Source organism: Myotis brandtii, unplaced genomic scaffold, assembly GCF_000412655.1.
Source record: "Myotis brandtii unplaced genomic scaffold, ASM41265v1 scaffold488, whole genome shotgun sequence".
Lineage (NCBI taxonomy): Eukaryota > Metazoa > Chordata > Mammalia > Chiroptera > Vespertilionidae > Myotis > Myotis brandtii.
Genome location: NW_005368638.1, coordinates 481,748 through 505,196, shown reverse-complemented (window position 1 = coordinate 505,196; position 23,449 = coordinate 481,748). Strand labels below are relative to the sequence as shown.

Here is a 23,449-nt window from a genome sequence, read left to right as displayed (position 1 = left end):
TGAGCACCGGGCAGTTGTGGGAGACATTCTCCCAGGGAGCTCGGAGTGTGGTGCCAGATTCCCTGGGTGCCAATCCCAGCTCCGCCCCTGGACAACTTCCCTAACACTCCCTGCCACCAGCCAATTCCTCATCTGGAAGGTGGGCATTCACACGGAATCGACTCCCAAGAGTTGTTGGGAGTATTGAGTGCAAGAGTGGAGTCTGCCACATGTGTAGACATTCGCTATTGTTTCCGTTATTATTATTGTTATTATTATCATCATCTCTTCTACCACCTCATTCCTCTGCCTTTTCTACCAGTCAAGATGACAGGCAGCAGAGAGACTTCAAATATGCTGGCACTCCAGGCGTGTAGCGCCCAGACATGCCAGCACTCCAGGCATGCAGCGCCCAGGGACCTCGGTTAGCAAGCCACTAGACGAGAAAACCCGGCTGCCAGAAAAGGAACTGAAACACAGACATGGGAGAAAACAGGAGCAAAGAATGGAGGTGAAACCCTAGTTCCATTCATTTGTTTATTTAATCCTCATGAGAGGGTATGTTTTTTTATTGCCTTTTAGAGAGAGGAAGGGAGAGAGAGGTTTATTGTTTGCCTCCCATATGTGCCCCAAACAGGGATCCAACCTAGGTATGTGCTCTGACCTGGAATGAACCCGCAACCTTTTGGTGTAAGGGATGATGCTCCAACCGACTGAGCCACCGGCCAGGGCTCCTAGTTCCATTTAAATAGAAACGAAGTAACTGAGGCACTTATGGCCATTAGTCAGAATACAAATGCTACAGAACTGGATGACATAACCAAACAGAATTGGGAGCTGTAAGGAGGGGAGGGGAAAGTGTACGGGTGCTAACTCCCCCTCGTCCAGCCAAGACATTGGCTGAAGTTGAAGCCCGCAATTGAAATAGAAAGTGGCTGTGACCTCTTCATGTTTTATAATATTTCTTACTTGTAGTCATACATTTTAGGAATGAATATCACTTATAATATTCACAGCAATTCCTTTGGTTTCATCTGTTTTTCTTCAATCAATATCAAATGACAAAACCAATATTTTTATGTACAACTAGAGGCCTGATGCACAAAATTCGTGCAAGAGTAGGCCTTCCTTCCCCCCGCTGCTGGCACCGGCTTCCCTCGCAGCCCTGGCTTCATCCTGAAGGATGTCTGGTCTAATTAGCATGTTACGCTTTTATTATTATGGATAGGTCCTGCTCTTTTACTATTTTTACCTGTCCCTGTATCACTGTCTGTGTGCAGTCCCCCTTCGTTTCTGCTCTTTGCACAGAAGCACGGACGGTGTGACAATGCTCAACAGAGGCCTACGACGGCTTTTTCTGGGGTGGCGATATTCTGGGTAATATTTTTCAAATTGGATTTTGTACTTCTTTGTAGTCTTGGGATTTTTTATAACAAACACATTTCCTTTTTATAAGGCCACGTTTAAAGAAACTTATTTATATGTGTTGAGCCCAATATTCCCACACTTACTTATACCCCGAGCCTCTTTTTCCCTCTGTTGGCACCATTACCCTCACCAGTCAGCCCTGTAGGGCCCACGGAAGGGCCTGCTCCCCGGTAGAGACAGGCTGCCGTTCTGGGCAGAATCCAGGCTGGGCCAAACACAGCCTCGTCTCCCCCCTCACCCGTCCCCCCCCACACCGAGCCCAGTGGCACTGGCATTTCAGAATGGAGGGTACAGAGTTTGGTCAGGGCACAGGCATCGTTCCCTGGGTATTGAAATAAGAACACTGGGCAATAACCCCCAGGAACTCTCGCTAAGCTAGCCATTTTTATGCTACGTTACCATTTATGTGAATTGGATTTGTTCTCTCTGTGTGACACCAGGTGGATGTCCAAGATCTCACAGTAGTCAAAAGTAAACAAGTGCAACACAGTTCTGTGGAATGTGGCTGGTCTCCAACACTAATAAGATCTTGTCCAAACTCATGTATTGCTGGCTCTTCCAAAATTATCAACAGTGTCTTGCTGTTTTAATTGTGTATGATTTCTTGTCAACAGCACAAGGCAGGTCACAGAATCCTTTACTCATGTCCCCCAAGCTCAGGGAAATCTTGGCGCCATCATTAGACCCAGCTCCTGGCAGTACAGTCATCTCGCATGAGGATGGCCGGTGGGCACCTGGCCAGTTGAGTTGAAGTTGAGGGCTCTATGTCAGGTTCAAATCTTGTAAGGAGAATTAGCTTTACTCAAATGTTGGCACTGGGCAAGCCTGAGCACAAAATGCCTGGGAGGCATGGATGTTGGGTGCTTCCAGTTCCCAGAGACAAAGTTGCTTTATAAACTAATGGACCAATGGGCAGCTCCACAGGCCTTTAGGCAATCAGTTAGCAAAGAAGTATCTGAAACAGTGTGTACAAAATACTCCTGCTCACTGTGCAAAATCAGCCTATAGTTCCTAGTCTACCTGTGAAATGGAGGCAAAATGACTTACTGGCCGAAAAAGTGAACCAGGACTGTCCAACTGTAAGGCCTATGGGTCAAGCTAGATGTCTGACAAGCCAGGAAAGCCCAAAGCTCACGTGGGCTACGTGCCGCCCAAACTGCATTCACTGTCCACGCAGCCAAGGGGTTTCACTGCAGGTGAACAAAAGCCATCCCTGAATTCTACAGCCTCAAAAGAATAACAGCCAAGATGTATCGCTGCACCAACAAAGTGGGAAACCAAAGCAAGACAATGCCGAGACCAGTGGAGCAGAGTGATGGGCGAAGCCTCAAAAAAAAAATTAAAAAAAAGCTACCCAGGAGGCTCAGTGGTCAGCCTCGGAGACCAGCTTGTAAAGCCAGGTCAGCAGCACCATCCACATGAAGCAGATCATTTAAAACCAGAGGCAGGGTTCCCAAAGTTCAAGGGCCCGGGCTTGCCCTTGTTCCTTCATCCATCCATCCATCCATCCATCCATCCATCCATCCATCCATTCACTCATCACTCATGTCTTCTCCTGCACCACACTCTCCTGATTTCCTCTCTGGTCTCTGCCCTGGACCCACTTCCGCTTGCTGTCCTCTGAGTGCCTGTGTCCAGGGCTCGGGCCTCAGTCCACTCAATCCCTGGGTGACCTCATGGCCAGTCCCACAGCCCTACGACCCGTCAATATTCAGGCGGTGCCAACATTTATGTCCCTAGCTCTCATCTCTCTTTCGACTCCAAACTGGTATATTCAATTTAATTTACTTAAAGGGGGAATTTAAAAGTCAAGCAACCAACAAAGCACCAGAGCAACCACTAAAGCTTCTCAGATTGAACAGGAAATGTGCGCAGGTATCACCCTTGGTCTGAATTGTGTGGCTGTGCAGTGCACAACCTGAGCGCTTGTGGCAAGGCCTGCATGGTGTTTTAGTGTTTCACGTACAGCTGTTATTCATATGTGCGAGCACTGTCTCTGCTTATGGACACAGTCACAGGTTTTTAATAGGTTGTGTTTCAAAACCCTTTTGGTAAACTAATATTCTGTGTCTTGGGATTTTTTTTTTTTTTAAAGAATGACTTGGCCATAAGAATCTCTAGCTTTCTCCCAAATTGTCCCTTCCTTTTCGTTGCTGCTGCCACCAGCCTAGTCCAGGCTCTTGAGGCCTAAATGATTTCATTCCCAGCACAATGATCTCCTGCTCCCCTGCCTGCCCCCACTCCGGTCACACCTTCTCACTGCAGCTCCACTGGAAAGTCCTCAAAGTCGTTCCCATCAAGACTGCTCAGAAAGCTCAGCGGTGCCCTTCTGCCTGTGGAACTTAATGGAATCATAGACCACCAGGCCGGGCAGGCTGAGCCCGGGGCTGCTGAGCCCAGGTCATCCTGGGCATCGCAGTGTTGGACACTTTGGGGCACTGACCGAGTTGAAGCCCCCATCTGAGGTTTGACTGCCCTCTGTCGCATTCCCACCAGTCTCCAGTGATGGGGAACCAGCTACTTGCTAAGCAATGAGATCATCTTTGGGCGTCCAGACGATGCACTGGTTCTAGCTCTACCCTCTGGAGCCACAGGGCACAAGCCCGTTCCTGTCCTCTCCACAGCGACTCTCACGATTGACACAGCTAACCTGCCTCCAGTGCCCTTTTCTCTTTTCCAGGCTTGTCATCCCCGTGCCTTCCCTGACCCGATGTCCTTTCCCCGGGACTCAGCTGGCCTGCTTTAGAGTGTGGCTCTCAGGGACAACCCATAGGTTCCGTGTGGTCTGACGGGCCACCGTGGGCAGGATTACCCTCTCTTTCTCGCTACAATCTCTACTTCTCTGAGTAGAGTCCAGACTAAGATCACAGGAGCTAGTTTATTTGACCGACACACCTCGTGGGTGAAATTCTTATGACCTCTCCAGAGTGAAGGTGAAATTCAGTTTGGGCATATGAGGCAGAGCACGCACACACTTTGTAACCAGATGGAGTGGGTCCAAATCTCACCTCTGCCACTGACTGCTGAGTGTCCTTGGACAAGTTACTTAACCTCTCTGTGTCTCATCTCTATGTCTATAAAATAGAAATAATAATTGTTGATCTTATGTGGTTCTGGTACAGATTAAATGTATGTATATAATGTATCTCTATCTATATGTATAGCCTAGAATAGAACAGTGCCTCACTAAATGTTGTTATTACTATTGTTCTACCAAAAGGCCGATTGTGAGAACATCAACTGTAGTAAAAGCAGAAATATTACCTTGTTTAGTTTATTTTTTGTAACCATTTATTTTTATCTTCTTTTTAAAGCTTAAAAATAACAAAATTCTTCTCTCTGGAAAGAGAACCAAGCCCTGTTTTCTGCAATATAAATAGTGGCTACAGTGTATTGCAAAAATCTCAGAATGGCTCCTGGTTCTCTAGGAAATAATCAAGTTACATTTTATAATTTAGAAGTGATTCAAAGTTTCTGCTTTGAACCCTCATTTTGGAGAAAATATGCACTTGCAATGATGAAAAGGCAGGAAACAAATGGACAACTCCCCTGACATTTAAAAACAGCCCCCAGTGTTCACAGCGGACCACTGTGGACAGCTATTTACATCCCAAACCTAGACACCATGTGCCGGGAGCTGGGGCGCAGCACCCACTTCAGGGGGGGATTTCTCTCCCAAAGGCCCTGAGCCGCACAGGGACTCAGGTCCTTGGGGCACACAGGGACGGACTGTCCTCATTCATTGGAACCTCACTAAGACTCGGAGAGCTTGGGGGAAATAATACTCTCATTTTATTTGACATTGAATTGAAAGATGAATATAAGGTACCAAGAGGCACAATTAGAATTAGAGTCAATTCAAGTTTTGATCTTGGAAAAAATTTACCTGGGCATTATTTTAAATTATCTGCATGACACAAATGATCCTAAGTGTTTTTATCTCCAAGTGTCTAATTCCAATTTACACTGTGCCAGATATGTAAAATCTGTCACCGTTAAGCATTTGAAAATATCATATCTGCCGGAAACCAATTCCAGCATGTTCAGCAGGGCTGAATCGTCTGGAGTGGCAATGGCATTTCCCCAAACCTGAAAAGGGATGATTGTTGGTTGCCAGACAGCTAAAGGGCATCTTAATCTACATGTTATTGCCTCCTAATGGCCAAACACCTGAACAGCCATAGGCTAATTCCCCCATTCTGACAATGCTTGTGTATACCCTTTGAAGTGTATATCTCTGCCTCTCCTCAGGACAAATTGTGTTAATAAAAAGCATGGGGTCCTGGGACGAGGAGACCTGAGACCTTAAAACTTAGAACTTAGCTCCTTCAGCTAGGCTCCTCTGACCCCTAAATGCCTTTCAAAATTATGCTTCGTCTCTGGACTCCTATTTAATCTACACACAGCCTTCTCCAGATTGCTGAACCCTTCTTGATGCTGGGACAAGAACCCCGGCACATATCCAAGTGTGGTTTATTCTCTTTTGTAACTTGAGACCTACTCTCCAAATCCTCTTTGGTCTAAGAACTCTAAGGAAATTGGAAACTTGAAAATTTGCCTCTCCTTACCTGACGTTGGCTCAATAGTAAAGGCCGGATGAGACTGAATCACAGCAACACGGAACTCAAAATCTACAGGGCAGCTGCACTGCAAAGGAATAATGTATCTTTTGCTGCAAAAAAAGAAAAATAGAAAATATCAGCAATCTTAGCAGTTTTCTTCCACCTACAGAACTGAATAGAATTACAGGCCACCAGGCAGGGTGGGCTAGTACCGTGATCTCCAAACTCCACTCTGAGATGTCTACATCAGAATGACCGGCAGTGCCTGGGGGGGGAAATGAGGCACAGAGGGGTTAAGTAACTTGTCCAAGGACACTCAGCAGTAGGTGTCGGAGGTGAGATTTGGACCCACAGAGTGTATGTGTGCACTGCCTTCTTCTACAGGACACCAGACCCTTCCCAAAGTGCTCAGCACAAGTGACCCTGGGCATTGCAGTGTTCAACATAGAACTAGCTCTTTCGGTTGCAAAGAATCGAGACTCAATGTACAATAAACAACTACAACAATGACAACAGTCAACACCAGAACAATAATGAACAATAATTCCTGGGGGCCAGGCTGCTCCACATTTCCCAGATAGCAACGGTTCTAATCCCGCGTGGTAGTACTATGATCTCCCCACTTACAGACGAGGAAACAGGCACAAGAGAGAATAAATGTCCTGGAACAATAATGAACAATAATTCCTGGGGGCCAGGCTGCTCCACATTTCCCAGATAGCAACGGTTCTAATCCCGCGTGGTAGTACTATGATCTCCCCACTTACAGACGAGGAAACAGGCACAACAGAGAATAAATGTCCTGCTCACGGTGACACGGCTACAGAAGGCAACCAATCACTGTGTTTCTCTCACATCGATATTTCTCCCTGTCTTTCCCTCTCTCTTCCACTCTCTCTAAGAATTAATAGAAAAACATCCTCAGATGAAGATTAAAAAAAAAAAAAAGAATGATTCCCTATTTTGAATAAAACCCAACCCAAACCTTTAAAATACTAGACTTACGGGCCTGGCCAGGTGGCTCAGTTGGTTGGAGCGTCATCCTGAACACCAAAAGGTTGCGGGTTTGATTCCCAGTCAGGGCACATACCTAGATTTCGGGTTTTATCCCTGATTGGGGCATATACAAGGAGGCAACTGATCAATGTTTCTCTCTCACATTGGTGACTCTCTCTCCCTCCCCTCTTCTCTCTAAAGTCAATAAACATATCTTCGGGTGAGGACTTAAACACAAACAAAAAACAAAATTAAACTTATGATCATGTACACATTTTGTGCATATTAGAAGAGAGCATAAATTTGCCTTATAGTAAGTAAATATTATAAAATAATTTAATATAAATTCAAATTTCTTTCTTGTCCCTTCCCTAAATAAATGCTAGGAGTGGGATCAGGGGTGGCTCATTGGAAACAGAGGGCCAGACATCCCTTTAGTTGCTAGTTAATGATATAGCACCAGACGATGCTCACCCAACTGAGCCACCCTGCTGGGCTGCTTATCTCATTTTCAAAGACACAATTTCACTGGCATTAAAGCCTCATAGACTCAGGGATCCTTAACGATACAGGCAAATAAAAACACAGATTTACATAAAGAAACGTTCACATAACAGGCACTTAATTACGTTTACACCCAGGGAATTCACCACCAGCCTCATCTTAGACCAGTGATGGCGAACCTTTTGGGCTCGGCGTGTCAGCATTTTGAAAAACCCTAACTTAACTCTGGTGCCGTGTCACATATAGAAATTTTTTGATGTTTGCAACCATAGTAAACCAAAGACTTATATTTTTGATATTTATATATTAAATGCCATTTAACAAAGAAAAATCAACCAAAAAAATGAGTTCGCGTGTCACCTCTGACACGCGTGTCATAGGTTTGCCATCACTGTCTTAGACTAAGCTCAGACCAATACTAGAGGCAGAGATCAATGAAGAGTTGGGGTCAGGGAGGCGTAAGGTTCCTCCTTTGCTGGCCTTTGACTCCCTTCTTGCTCTTGGTTTAATTCCTTCCCAAATGTTAGTTAGTCCTCCACATTGGTGCAACCACCCCCACTCCCCAGCCTCGCATGCCCCAGTGGTTTAGGCTGGAATGCTGCTGCAAACCTGGGGAACCAGCAGAATCAAATGAGGTCCCCTCCGTGTGCTTGTGAAAAAGTGAAGGCATTTCTCTGGAGACTGGAAAGGAAAGAAAGGAACTGGGTTCAGGAAAGGGAACTAGCGACCAGGGATGCACTCTGCATTTGCGGAGATACTATATACCCTATTGATATATTTCAAAAACACTTTAAAAAATTGTGGCAAAATGTACATAAAAGGTTTACCATTTTAACCATTTTTAAGCGGCATTAAGCACATTCACATTGCTTTGCAACCATCACCACCATCCATCCACAGGACTTTTTCCACCTTGTGAAACTGAAACTCTGTTCCCATTAAACAGTAACTTTCCATTCCCTGCTCCCTCCAGGACCTGGCAACCAGCCTTCCACTTTCCGCCTTGAATTTGACTGCTCTAGGTAGCTCACATCAGTGGAATGATACAGTATAAAATACCTTTTACAACTACCTTCACTTAAAAATATGTATATGAATAATTCATTTAATAGAAAATAACACCTTACAACTCACTAGTGTTGCAGATAATGTGGGGTGAGGTGTGGAATCAGGGGCGGCTCATTGGAAACAGCAGGGCCCGCGGCCAGAGAGCAGGGAGGTCTGGCATCAGCAAGAAAGTCACCTTAGAGGGGAAGGAGGGGAAAAGCCTCCTGCAGACTGATTTCATTTTGTTGAGGAAAACATAGCATTTATTCAGAGAAGATAAGAATACACTAAAACTACTGGTAGCTTTGGCACCTTTTAAAACCGAGGGTCGGAGGAACCACATGCTAACTGCATTCAATCAGACTTCCTTGGAGCTAAATGACCTGTAATGATATTTGGCCTGAAACAGCCCGCAGGCAATAGCTGCCAGCCCGTGGCTTACCCACCAGCAATTATTAGAACAAAAAGGTCACTTGGCAGTGGAATGGGAAACACATGTTTAAAGCAAAGCAACTTAAACTCAAATACTTTGGGGTTTAAAATTGTACTATATAAGACTTTTTAGTGAGAAAATTTGGGCATTTGTAAGAGAAAGCAACTATTTAAGAAAAGAGTCACAATGCAATTGAATGGTTGCTTGTTACTCTATTCTAAATATTATGACACCATTAAATAATCACATTCCTGAATTCATATGAACAGTGCGTGTGTGTGTGTGTGTGTGTGTGTGTGCAGATATCACAAGCCTGTGACATGGGGCATCAGAGCAGAAGCAGCAGTGACCAGATGTGGCCGCCTGTACAGTACTTGGTATGAGGTTAGACAGCATGTAAACCAAGCAAGGAGGAGGAGAGCCCCGAAAACACTTTCAGTTGAGGGTGTCTCTCCAAGACCAACAATCACCCACAATTTCTTTTTAAAATATATTTTATTGATTTTTTACAGAGAGGAAGGAAGAGGGATAGAGTGTTAGAAACATCCATGAGAGAGAAACATCGATCAGCTGTCTCCTGCACACTCCCTACTGGGTATGTGCCCGCAACCAAGGTACATGCCCTTGACCAGAATCAAACCTGGGACCCTTGAGTCCCCAGGCTGATGCTCTATCCACTGAGCCAAACAGGTTAGGGCCACCCACAATTTCTGCCTTTGCTTCTTCTAGGAATGTGCTTTGGGTAAACACTGAAATTCCTTGTTATATTCTTAAATATTGAATTGAGAATTAATTCACGGCTATATTTTATGATAATATTTTAAAGTTCCTTACAGCTTTATATCATGATACTTAGTTTCATAGAAACCACAAATGTATATGCTTTTGAAATTAATGAATCAGTCCAATAATTTATACAAAGACTAGAAGACACGAAACAAGAAAAATGCTCCATGTTTAATTACTGTCCTGCACACACTTTCATTTGCTCTAGATGATGACCATAAACTTGTGCTTCCCACTGTATGGGAGAACATATTTGTCAAAGATACATCTGATTAAGGGTTAATATCCAAAATATATAAGGACTCATCCAACTTAACAAAAGGAATACAAACAATCCAATAAAATAATGGGCAAAGGTCCTAAATAGACACTTCTCCAAAGTGGACATACAGATGGCCAAGAGACATACGAAAAAATGCTCAAAGTCACTGATCATCAGAGAGATGCAAATTAAAATGACAATGAGGTATCACCCTACACCTGTCAGAATGGCTACCATCAACAAATCAACAAGTGACAAGTGCTGGTGAGAATGCGGAGAAAAGGGAACCCTAGTGCACTGCTGGTGGGAATGCAGACTGGTGCAGCCATTATGGAAAACAATATGGAGTTTCCTCAAAAAATTAAATATGGAATTTCCATTTGACCCAGTGATCCCACTTCTAGGAATATATCCTAAGAAACCTGAAACACCCATCAGAAAGAATGTATGAACCCCTACGTACATAGCAGTGTTATTTACAATAGCTAAGATCTGAAAACAGCTCAAGTGCTCATCAGTAGACGAGTGGATAAAAAAGCTGTGTTACATTTATACCATGGAATACTATGCAGCAGTAAAAAAGAAGGATCTCTTACCCTTTGAGACAGCATGGAGGGACCTGGAGAGTATCAAGCTAAGTGAAATAAGTCAGTCAGAGAAAGACAAATATCACATGATCTCACTCATATGTGGAATGAACAAAATACTATCAGCAAACGGATATAAAATAAAAAACATTTTAACTACAAAATATGGGAGGATTTTTCATGCAGTAAAAAGTCAGGCTATTGTGAGTTAACAGTGATGCTTTATCTGAATAGAAATTTCAAAGCAATTTTAAAATGTAGGTTCACTACTGCTTAATAACCCAAGTAGGGGCTGAAGTAAAAAACAAGTTTTTTGATTAGTTCAGGTCATCCTTGTCAGAATGTTTTCATGAAATGCTGCTGTTCCTTCAAATCCACTTTGAGTTTAGGACACATGAGACCTTAGCATGAGTAAGAAGCGTATTTCCCTTGGTGAGCTGAGAAATGTGAATTCCTTCTCTGAGCGGGCTTCTAATATCCTTCTGAAGGTTAACGTTATCTTCTTCTCCTGATACCCTCGTCCTAAGCCAGTCACAGCTGGCTCTCGGGCCCCCCACGGAGCCCATACTCCCGCAATGCGGACTGGACCTGCTGCTCCAGCTGGGCCAACTGCTCGCATCAATCTTGCCCTCCCAGGGCTGGTGTAAGTTCCCATCCCCCATGGCTCCATTTGGACATCCCATTCTGACCGTGGTTATTCCCACACTTTCTAAAATCAGACACAGTCTCACCACTTAAGGAAAAGCATCCTTTGGTAAACTCTTTAAATTAATGATGGGAAAGTTCCAGAGACTAAAATATCCTGGCTTTGAATGGAGCAGCGGGGACCTTCTCTGTTAGCGTTGTGGATGTGGCCTGTGGTCTGCGGAGCATCTGCAGCCCTGAGATGCGCAAACGGTTCCACTTGCTGTGAGAGCAGCGTGGCTGCCCTGCCCATGGGACCAGGTGCAGAGTAGAAACGGGAAAGTGAGGGGGAACCCAGGGAGCACCCCGCTGACTTCATGTCAGCTCGTCGGCAGCACACGTGAACCAACTGGCCAGGGGAGTCAGCTTGTAGCAAAGGAGGGTCAGGTGATGACTCATGGAGAGAACACCGGCCAACTGCCTGGATCTGCTCTAACCAGTTATTTGGTGCCAGGTCGACTCTGCCGGAGAAACCACAGAGCATCATAAATTCACACAAGTCTTTCCAGGACCCTGAGAATGGAAAGATAAAATTTCAGTACCTAACATGAGCATGTTCTTGTTTCCTTGTGTAGAGAAAGGGTAAGATTGTACTTTATCCACAGAGCTTTCTGAGATACGAAGCGATGACAAACTTTAACCCGCTATGATGGTTAGGTTCACCCAGTTATAAAGCATAACTTCCACTCACAGGAGAGAGAGAGAGAGAGAGAGAGAGAGAGAGAGAGAGAGCTGGACGTCCTCTGCACCAGTGCTTGATTTTGGGACATTGGACAGAAACTGGAATGCAACTTTCTGTTATTTACAGAAGCTGTCAGAATTCATCTCACTAGAGCGTAAACCACCCAGGCTGTTTATAGGTAGCTGGCAAATGTCCACATGGAAAATGTACAAGCACCAAACCCAGACAATGAAAATGTAACTGATGAATATACACAAGTCCACTTCATGACCTTGTGGAAATGTACTGGTGCCATCCAGGCCTCAGGGAGGCTCTGCCCAGACAACACAGCCTCAATGTAAGAAAGCAAACTTAGTGGTATTAAATGCAAACCCTACAACTTCTGGCCATTTTGTCCAAATCAATTCTAGATGCAAAGAGAAATATATCCTTCTGAATTTTCCTTCTGCTGAATTTGTGCTCTCCCTTCACCTTTGTCCTTCTCCATAATGTGCAGTATGTTTTCTTTAGCTGGAGATGGTTGAAATGGGGTGGGAGGTGGAGGTGGAACAAAATATAGGGGGGACATATGGTGATCGGGAAAATAATTAAATAAAAAATTATAAATAAAACAAAAGGCTTTCCATACACACACACACACACACACACACACATATATATGAACTTTCATACATTTCATACATTTTTAAGAATAAAAAATGGTGCAGTCACTTCGGACAGTACTTCAGCATCTCCTCAAAATGTTAAACACAGAATTATCACATAAACTAGCAATCTCACATAATATATGCATAAAAACATATATACAGCAGATGACCTGATACTGTATATAGAAAACCCTAAATATTCCACAAAAAACTACTAGAACTGATAAATAAATTTGGTAAAGTAGCAGGATACAAAATAAATATCCAGAAATAGTTGCATTTCTATACACCAATTATAAACTATCAGAAAGGGAAACTAAGAAACAATCCCATTTACAATTGCTTCAAAAATAAAATAAAATACCTAGGAAAAAATTTAACCAAGAAGGTAAAAGACCTGTACTTTGAAAATTATAAGACATTGGAGAAAGAAATTGAAGAAGATACAAATAAATGGAAGCATATACCCTGCTCATGGACAGGAAGAAGTAACATCAGTAAAATGTCCATAATATTGAAGGCAATCTATAAATTCAATGCATTTCCTATCAAAATATAAATGTCATGTTTCACAGAACTAGAACAAATAATCTTAAAATTTATATGGAACCACAAAAGACCCTGACCAGCTCTCCTACTGGGGATGTGCCCGCAACCCAGGTACATGCCCTTGACGGGAATCAAACCTGGGACCCTTCAGTCCACAGGCCGACGCTCTATCCACTGAGCCAAACCGGTTTCGGCAACAATAGCAATCTTGAGAAAGAAGAATAAAGTTGGAGGTATCATGCTACCTGATATCAAACAACGTTATACAATTATAGTCATCAAAACAGCCTAGATCAATGGAATAGAATAGAGAGGCCAGAAATAAACCCATGCTTACACGGGCAATTAATATTTGATTCAGGAAGTAAGAACATACAATGGAGTAATGACAGTCTTTTCAATAAATGGTGTGGGAAAACTGTATGGATACATGCAAAAATATGAAAGTAGACAACTTTCTCACACTATATACAAAAATAAACTCAAAATGGATTGAAGACTTAAATGTAAGACTTGAAACCATATAACTCCTAGAAGAAAACATAGGCAGTAAAATCTCAAATATGTCTCTTAGTAATATGTTTTTGATATATCTCATTGGGCAAGGGAAACAAAAGAAAAATAAACAAATGGTAAGACATCAAACTAAAAAGTTTTTCACAGCAAAGGAAACCATCAACAAAATAAAAAGAAAAACAATTAAAAACAAAAGGAAAAAACAACCCACTGAATGGGAGAATATATTCACCAATAATACAACTAATAAGGTGTTAATATTCAAAATTTATAAAGAACTCATACAACTCAATATCAAAAAAACAAATAATATAATAAAAATCGACAAAGGACCTGAGTAGGCACTTCCCCAAGGAGGACATATAGATGGTCAACAGACACAGAAGAAGATGCTCACCACCACTAATCATTATAGAAATGCAAATTAAAACCACAGTAAGGTATCACCCCACACTTGTCAGAATGGCCAGCATTAATGTGTCAATAACCAACAAGTGTCAGCAAGAATGTGGAGAAAAATGAACCCTCATGCAGTGCTGGTGGGAATGCAGACTGGTGCAGCCACTGTGGAAAGCAGTATGGAGGTTTCTTTAAAAATTAAAAATGGAACTGCCTTATGACCCAGCAATTCCACTTTTGAATATATATCTGAAGAAACACAAAACAGTAATTCGAAAGAATTACATGCAGCCCTATGTTCATTGCAGTGTTATTTACAATAGCCAAGATATGGAAACAACCCAAGTGTACATCAATAGACAATTGGATAAAAACATAGTGGTTCATATATATATTTTGGAATATTACTTGGCCATAAAAAAAGAATGAAATCTTACCAGTTACGACAGCATGAATGGACTAGAGGGTATTATGCTAAGTGAAATAAGTCAGCCAGAGAAAGACATATGCCATATGATTTCACTTACTAGTATATGCAGAATTTAAAGAACAATATAGATGAACAAATAAAGCAGGCTCATAAATACAGAGACTAGACTGATGGTTGTCAGAGGGAAGGGCATGTGGGGAACTGGGTGAAAAAAGTGACGGGATTGAGAAGTACAGATTGGTAGTTAAATACAAAATAGTCATGGAGATGTAAAGTACAGCAAAGGAAATATAGTCAATAATATTTCAATAACTATGTATGATGCCAGATGGGTACTGGAAATATCGAGAGAAACACTTTGTAAAATATATGATTGTCTAACTACTATGCTGTACATCTGAAACTAATACAAAATTGTACTTAAGACCTAGAGTCATAGAAGCATGAACAGACTGTTGAACCTCAGAGGGAAAGCAGGGGAGGGTGGTGGGAAGAGATCAAACAATGAACTTGTATGCATATATGCATAACCCGTGGACACAGACAATGGTGTGGTGAGGGCCTGGGGGTAGGGGTGGGATGGGAGTGGTTTGGAAAAAGGAGGACCTATGTCAGTGATGGCGAACCTTTTGAGCTTGGCGTGTCAGCATTTTGAAAAACCCTAACTTAACTCTGGTGCCGTGTCACATATAGAAATTTTTTTGATATTTGCAACCATAGTAAAACAAAGACTTATATTTTTGATATTTATTTTATATATTTAAATGCCATTTAACAAAGAAAAATCAACCAAAAAGATGAGTTCGCGTGTCACCTCTGACACGCGTGTCATAGGTTCGCCATCACTGACCTATGTAATACTTTCAACAATAAAGATTTAAAAAACACAAAAGATAATATTTCATGTAAACTATAATTGAAAAAACATGCACACAAATGTTCACAATAGGAATTCAAAGTAGCCAAAAGTAGTAACAACCCAATGTCCATCAACTGATGAATGGATAAATAAAATGTGGTCCATCCACACAATGGAATGTTATTCACAATAAAAAGGAATGCAGTACTGATACATGTTATAAGCGGGATAAACCTTGAAAACCTTATGCCAAATAAAAGAAGTCAGTCACAAAAGACCACATAAGGAAGTGTCCAGAATAGACAACTTATGGAGATAGAGAGTAAATCAGAATTTGCCAGAGGCTGAGAAATTTGGAGGGAAAATAAGGAATGGCTGTGGGGTTTCTCTTGAGGGTGATGAAAATGTTCTAAAATTGATGATGGTGATAGTTGCATATACAAAAACTGTTGCTTTGTACATTTTAAATTAGTAAATTTTATGATATGTAGATTATCTCAACCAAACTTTTCCTAAAATGTAAAAGCCAAGAGAGAGAAGCTGTTCATCCATCCTAGACCTGCAGCCACACCCTCATCTCAGTCCCTGCTCGGTGCCCCCGTGGAACTGCCGTTGGGCCATTAGCTTGTGCAGTTTCTGGAAGGCTGTTTTGGGGGCCTCCACGTCCCCATCTGCCATCAGCCCACCTTCAACTTGACCACCAGCCTTTGCAACTAGAATTTATGTTGTCTACCTTTGTTACTGTGTGAGCCAAACTGGCTGGGTCTCGTTTGTGCATTCTTTAGGTAAAATTCTCTTTGGTGGTGATGGTGGTGGTGGTGATGATGATGATGATGATGGCTAATACAAATCACTAACTATATGCTTAGCAGTGTTTTTACTACTATATATTAAAAACTTGCTCTAGTCGATTTGACTCAGTGGATAGAGCGTCAGCCTGCAGACTGAAGGGTCATGGGTTTGATTCCGGTCAAGGGCACATACCTCGGTTGCAGGCGCGATCCCCCACATGGGAGGAAACGAATCAATGTCTCTCTCTCACATTGATGTTTCTCTCTCTGTCTCTCCCTTTCCCCATTCTCTCTAAAAATCAATGGAAAAATATCCTCGGATAAGGATTAACAAATTTTTTTAATATTAAAAACTTTTAACTATTCTTGCTAAAGTTCTATTTTAACTCAATCCCCAGAACAATTCTACAAGGTAGTTATGCTTATGAATTGCCAGGAACCAATTCCAGCATGTCATAATTTTAAGAGTTTCATCAAAAGGTTGATGAAACTTGGGGACTCAACAGGGTTGAGTCACACATGTAGTCACCTGTTGGGGATGGCTAAAGGCATTTCCCCAAACCTGAATAGGAAACTGATTGTGGCTGCCAGACAGTTAAAGGGCATCTTAATCTACATGTTATTGCCTCCTACTGGCCAAACACCTGAACAGCCGTAGGCTATTCCCCAAACTGACAATGCTTCTGTACCCTTTGAAACCTTACCCTTTGAAGTGTATTATCTCCACCTTGCCTTAGGACAAATTGTGTTAATAAAAGCAAGGGTCCTAGACAAGGAGGGAGTCTTCAGTTCCTTTAGCTGAAGGTCCTCTGACCCCCAATGCCTTTCAAAATTATATCATGTCTCCGGATTCTTTATTAGTCCCTGGATTCCTATGTCATCTATGCATAGCCTTTTCCAGATTCCTGAACCCTTCTTGATGCTGGGACAAGAACCCCGGAAATGAATTGCATTTTAAAGATGAGGATTCTGAGAGGCACAGAGAGGTTAACATTTTTCAGGGTCACACAGCCATCATGAAGTAGAGCCTGCATTGAAATCCAGGCAGAATGACTCCAGAACCTTAGCGGTCTATGCTGTTAAACACAACACTGTATTTCCTTGTCTCCTTTTCGGTTTCCTTATTGAAAGTCCTTGTGGGCCAGGCAGGTAGCAAAAATGAGTGAAGAGGGCTTAGTGTGAGGTGATAGGGAGTGGTGGGGAGTGTGGCGAGCTGGCCAAGGCACTGCCCTCTAAGAGGCGCTTCTTTTCCATCCCAGCTGAACTGACGGTGATCGTCCAGGAATGTGGGCTCAGTATTGCTGGATTTTCCTTTCTTATATGTAGAAACCTAAAATGTGATGTGAAATCTTTTGGTTTTTAAATGTTGGCAGGTAACTCAAATGTTTTTTAAAAATAAAACATTGGGGCCACATCCATGTGGACCAAACCAAGCAGGTCAATAGTTTAATTAAATCAGAAGCCACAAATTGGAAGCCAGCAAGCCAAAATCAGAATGGATGGATGAATGAATGGATGGATGAATGAGTAAATAAATGAACGAGTAAATAAATGAATGAATGATGAAGCAATGACAGGTTAAGGATTATAAAGTAGTCTTTAATAGACAAGATTTGAAGATTTGATAGACCAGTTCTTCATTCTCTTCCAACAACCTAAAAATTCCTGGAAAATCACCCTGGGCTTTCGGCTTTCCATGGAGGAGGTACAAATGAAAAAAGGGGCTACAAGGGGTGTAGAATGAGCCAGGGGCCAAACTGAAAGCAGCCGGCATCCCATCTATTGAAGACAATGACAATAGACGGTAAAGCTGAAGGAGGTGCTGACTGGAGCTGCCCTCTTGTCAGTGGGGCAGGTAGAAATGGGGGAGGTTGGACTCAGAAGTTGCTGAGCAGCTGGGACAAGCTTAGAGAGGCAGGGTTGAGAGGCACATCTGTCTCTGGTCCCACAGCCTGAACCCACAAACAGCCTCTGAAGAAGGCATTCTTGTGCATATGGGGGTAAGGGCCTCATGCTGAGCAGAGGAAGAGCAGGAGCTGACAGCACTAGAGGGAGCAGGCTCCATGGGCCACACGGTGAGGAAACACTGCAGGAACAAACGTGAGAGCGGCAAGTGTGGAGACCTCAGTCAGACAAAGATCACAGACAAGATGATCACTGCTGCTTAGCTTCTAACAGTGGTTTGTAGGGAGGAGTGTTTTATCGCTGATAATATTTAAATTGGTGCGTGGAGACATTCAAAAGCAGAATGACTTCTAGTAGGTTCTGTTGTCTTAAATTTTTTCTACAGACAATCAACTCTCATAGCTCTCATGTGGGCAGAACCACTCCCACCACCCCTCCTTGATGTGACCCAGTGGGAGTTCTGGAGGCTGCCCAGGCCTCCTTCCCTGTCCTGGGGAGGGAAGGCAGCCTAGTGATGGTTCACCTGGTGCATACCAGCCCTGCATTCTCCAATCCTGATAAAATCTACCAGGAAATTATCATCTCTGCCGGGCAACAGCTTCTATCAGCTCAACTGTTCATGGAATCCATATCATCACTCCATGTAAGTACAATACCAGAGCTAGATGAAGCCGGATGGAGTGTTGATAAGTGGATGTGTAAGTCCAAATCAGCCTGCTTGCTGAAGATTTGTAGTGAATGCTGTTGGCACGCTCCTTCACCAGCTGGGGCACCCATCACCCAGCTCTAGGAGTGCTGTGGCTGATGACTCTCACCTTGACCTTCTCCAGAGAAGTACCCTTGGCTGGGGGCTGGGAACCCCATCCATATCCTTCACTCCTTTATGGGTTATGCCTTAATAAATCATGTGCAATGAATCCTTATTTCTGCTTCTCAGAAACCTGACCTAAGGGCCTAAGCTACATTTAAATATTTGTAATCATTGCTTTTGTTTCCTTTAAATAATCATTTTGTTTTCAATTACAGTTGATATATGAAATTATATTAGTTTCAGGCATATAACCCAGTCATTAGACATTATATAACTAAGTGATCATCCCAATAAATATAGTATCCATCTGATACCATCTCTGATTTGATTCTCCAAATCTCTGATTTGATTCTCCGCTTCATCTACTTCACTGTTGATTTCCTATAGTGCATTCTTCAATTCTAACTCATTATTTTTTATATTCTCTATCTCCATTTTTATGTTTCCTGTATCATTGTTGAAGTTCTCACTAAGTTCATCTACTCTTACCCTAAGTTCATTGAACATCCTTATAACAACTGTTTTTGAACTTTGTATCTTGTAGCTTGTCTCCATTTTGTTTTATTTTTTTTCTGGAGTTTTGTTTTATTCTTTCATTTGGGACATGTCTCTTTGTCTCCCCATTTTGGCTGCTTCCCTATGTTTCTGTGTTAAGTAGAGCTGCTATGTCTTCTTAGCTTGTAGATTGGCCGTGTGTAGTAAGTATCCTGTAGGGCCTTCCTGATCATCCAAGATGGGACTCTAGGTGGACCCCCCCCTTGTGGGTTGCATACACCTTCCTGTCATAATTGAGCCTTGATTGCTGTTGGCACCTCAATGGGAGGGATTTACCACAGGATGATAAGCTGCATGGACTGTCTCAACCACTGTGGAGGATCAACTGTGCAGGGGTTGACCCCACAGATCAGGACTTTTCAGTGGGGCTCTGGTGTCTGCTGAGTCTGCTCCTTGAATGTATCCCTTGGTGGAGGTGGTTGGGTGGTGCTTTGATGTGGTCCAAAGCTGTTCATTGGTTGCACTAGCTCTGGGGCAGGCACAGGTGGTGCTTGGCATAGGGCCACCCAGCATGAGCTACAGAGAGATCTGCAGATGGCTGATGCTTGTGAGGGGCTTAGATATGCCTAGCAGCAGCCAAGTTGTGAACCAAGGCTAACTGCTGCTAGGGTCAGGCCTGGGGCCACTTAGCTAGAGGTACATAGCACGCCAAGGCCAGATGCTGCTTGTTTGAGAGATTTTAGGACAGTTCCCAGCATGAGCTAATACAGACCATTTTTCTGGTAAAGCCACTGGAAACAGTTTTGGTGGGTCCATAAGTTGGGTGTGGTGGAGTCTCAGGGAATCACTCTGGCAGGCGAATAGTGTAAGCCAGGTTGATGGAGATTCAGATATGGCACTCATAGGCCAGCTTGGTGAGGGGAAGGCTCAGAAAAGGAACAATAGCCTCTCTCAGCCCTTCTGTCTGGGAGAAAGCTGCCCCTCAGCTTTTACCCTGATGCCAGACAATTCAGTTACTCCTTGTATATCCTTGGTGACTTGTGAGCTGCTGCCCCAGCACTGGAGTTCAGAACAAGTGAGTCTGGTAAGTCTATGTGCTGGCCCTTTAAGAGAAATGCCTGGGATGCCAGCATCCCTCTGTATCACTCAGCCACCATCACCCTGGTTTTTATAGCCAGCAGTTATGAAGACTTCTCTTCCTGGCACTGGAATCCAAGGATAGAGGTTCTGGTGTAGAGCTTGTACCCCTTGCTCCTCAGGGGGGACCTCTGCAGTCAAGATATTCCTCCCAATTTTTATTTACCATACGTGGGAGTGGGACCAGCCTGTCTTTGCCCCTCTTACCAGTCTTGATGTGGCTTCTTTATATCCTTAGTTATTGGACTTTTATTCATCTAGATTTCAGGCGGTTCTGAATGAGGGCTGTTCTATAGTTTAGTTGTGATTCTGATGTGGTTGTAGGAGGATTCAAGTACCGCATTCACTTGTGCCATCATCTTGACCAGAACCCCCCTCATTGCTTATTTTTGAGGTGTCCAGGCACTCCTGGTGCTCTGCTGTCTTGTGCCTGCCTCACCACAGCAGTCCTACCCATCCTCCTTCACTTCTCTGCAAGGGGCACCAAATGAGGTTTCTACAGGGTAGCCATGATCGTGCCATTTCTCTGCTTAAGTCTTTCGCTGACAGCCTCAGGGTACAAGCTACACATCCCTGTAGAGCCTATCTTGCTCAGCCCTCTTTCTATTTCCCCTGCCACAGCTCTTGCAACCCATGTCCAGTCACACAAATATTCCAGACAGGCTCAAATGTCTGTGCCATTTCACACCTCTGCTTTTGCCCAAGCTACAGCATTTCCTAAAACACCTTGTTCTCTCCTACTCCGCTCCCTTCTTCTGCTGGCTGGTTTCAGTTCAGACGTGTTCTCTAGGAAGCTTTGTGGAGCTTCCCCATCTCACATGCCCCTAACTCCCCTCACACTGAGCTGGGTTAGGTGTCCTCACTCAGAATACACTGAATTAGAAATTACAATCATCCGTTTAATCATGATATCAGGTCTTAATCATCTCTGCACCCTCAGTACCGAACACTGTGCCTGAGACATAGTAGGCATTCAATAAAGATTTCTTGAGTGAATAATGCTAAATAAAGAATCTACCCAAATGGTACCTGCAATCCCCAAGGCGGCCTAGGCTTAGTAGGAAATATTTCATGTGAAACTCATTTATGTTCTCAACTCTGTCATGCTACCAGACATTCTGGATTGAATGCAGCCTAAGATGGTTGGGTAGTTACAAGTTTGTTGAAACCCATATGTAAAGGGCCTAAAGTCTTGAGGAGGCACTGTGGGCTGCCAGAGGGTTAGTAGGAAAAAAGTAGCATGCTTATTGTTTGAAAGATCTTTAAAAATATTATACCATTATACATTATAACTCAGTTTAATAAACAGTTTAGCTGAAATGTTCATTTCTGATTACAAATGAAGGGAATTATATACAAAATAGTTCTAGGAAAGGCTCTAGGGAAGTTGGTAGATTTGTGTTGTAAGAACCAAGATTGATGTCTGCATTTCAAGGCATGTCATTTTCACCAGTTTATTAAACCATTGTTCTCATAAGCCTGGTTTATGGTCCAAACAAAAAGTAATTTGTGGAGGGAAAGAAAGAAGGAAGGAAGGAAAGAAAGAATGAAAGAAAAAAAGAAAGTAAATAAAAGAAGGAAGAAAGGAAGAGGTGGGAGGAAAGAGAGAGGTGTGGGAGAAGGAGGGAGGAAGGAAGGAGGAAGGAAGGAAAAAAGAATGAAGTTAGTTTTTTCCTGCCACTTGGATTTTGGTAAAAATTGCAATATTCGCCCATTTAAAGGAAATAGCTAGTTTGGCCTCAAAATGCATAGAGTGAGTGGGTCCCACCAGAAGGGATTCACCTTTGTTAGGTGAATCTTGGGCTCCCTGCACAGAGCACGGAATCCTGAGAAGGACCAGGTGAAGGCAGGAAGGGCTGATGAGTGGGAGGGAGGAAGCCCTGGTATAGTTTTGGCAGAATATTTTGGGGCAAATAAACAGAGAACAAAAGGACAAGGAGCCAGAATGTAAAAGTCTGATAATACCCATTGTTGGCAGTCATGTGGAAAACAAATTCTCATGCACTGCAGGTGTGTGTATGAATGGGTACAACCATTTTGGAAAATAATTTGACATTAGACAGTAACAATGAATTTCATTTCTATGTATATACCCAGGGGAAACTCTAGAACATGTGTCCCAGGCCATTTACAAAGAAACACAACAGTAGTGTTGGGCAAAGAAAAAAAAGTGAAAACAACCCCTTAGGTCTATTAGCAGTAGGACAGAAAAAACTGGCACCTCTATACAGCAAGACACTAGAGCTGTGAACTACAGCCATATGCATTAACATGGCTGAACCACAAAAACAGAATATAGAATGAACAAAAGCAAGTCACAAAAGAATGTATGTACAGTATGATCCCATTTATATAAAGATAAAACACTGGCAAAGCTAAACAATGTGTTATTTATGGGTACATATGTATGTGTCAAAACTATTAAATCAAAAATTGATTATCACAAAATTCAGAATAGTGGTTGCAAAGTTACTGGTAATGTTTTATGTCTTAAAACTATTGTTTATTATATTATTTTTATCATTCTTTAAATTGTACAGATTATTATATATTGTTTTGTATTATTTATTTACAATTTAAAAATTGAGCGCACAGAGATGGTGAGTCAGAGCTCATGGGAAGGTGTGGGAGGTGAGAGAAGAGGGGCACCAGCTGAACCAAGGCCATTGTTCAGACCTAATTTGGAGGGTTTCTCTCAAGGACAACAGATGGGAGTGAAAAGGAAAGGTCCTGAAACTCCTATACACCAGTCCTCCCACCACCTCCAAAGGGGTTCAGTTGCTCTGTCTCTACCTCCAGAGCCTTGAAACCCCTCCCTGCTCAGTGCTGCCTTGCAGAGACTTGAATTGGCCTTGACCTGCAGAGCATGCTGAAGCCCAGTGTCTTTGCTCACCGTCTGGGGCTATATCAAGAGGCATCTAGTATTTGCCAGGTCCCGTGTGGACTGAAATTGTTCAGTG

General features: G+C 42.9%; 1 protein-coding gene across 1 annotated transcript in view; it reads right to left on the bottom strand.

The window, feature by feature from the left end:
* Positions 1–23,449, bottom strand: part of CFAP221 (cilia and flagella associated protein 221) — a 96,013-nt gene that overhangs the window by 56,169 nt on the left and 16,395 nt on the right. The window contains exon 7 of the mRNA XM_005876486.2: positions 5,976–6,079. Within this exon, the coding sequence (XP_005876548.1) occupies positions 5,976–6,079 (104 nt within the window). The remainder of the gene's footprint in view (positions 1–5,975; positions 6,080–23,449) is intronic.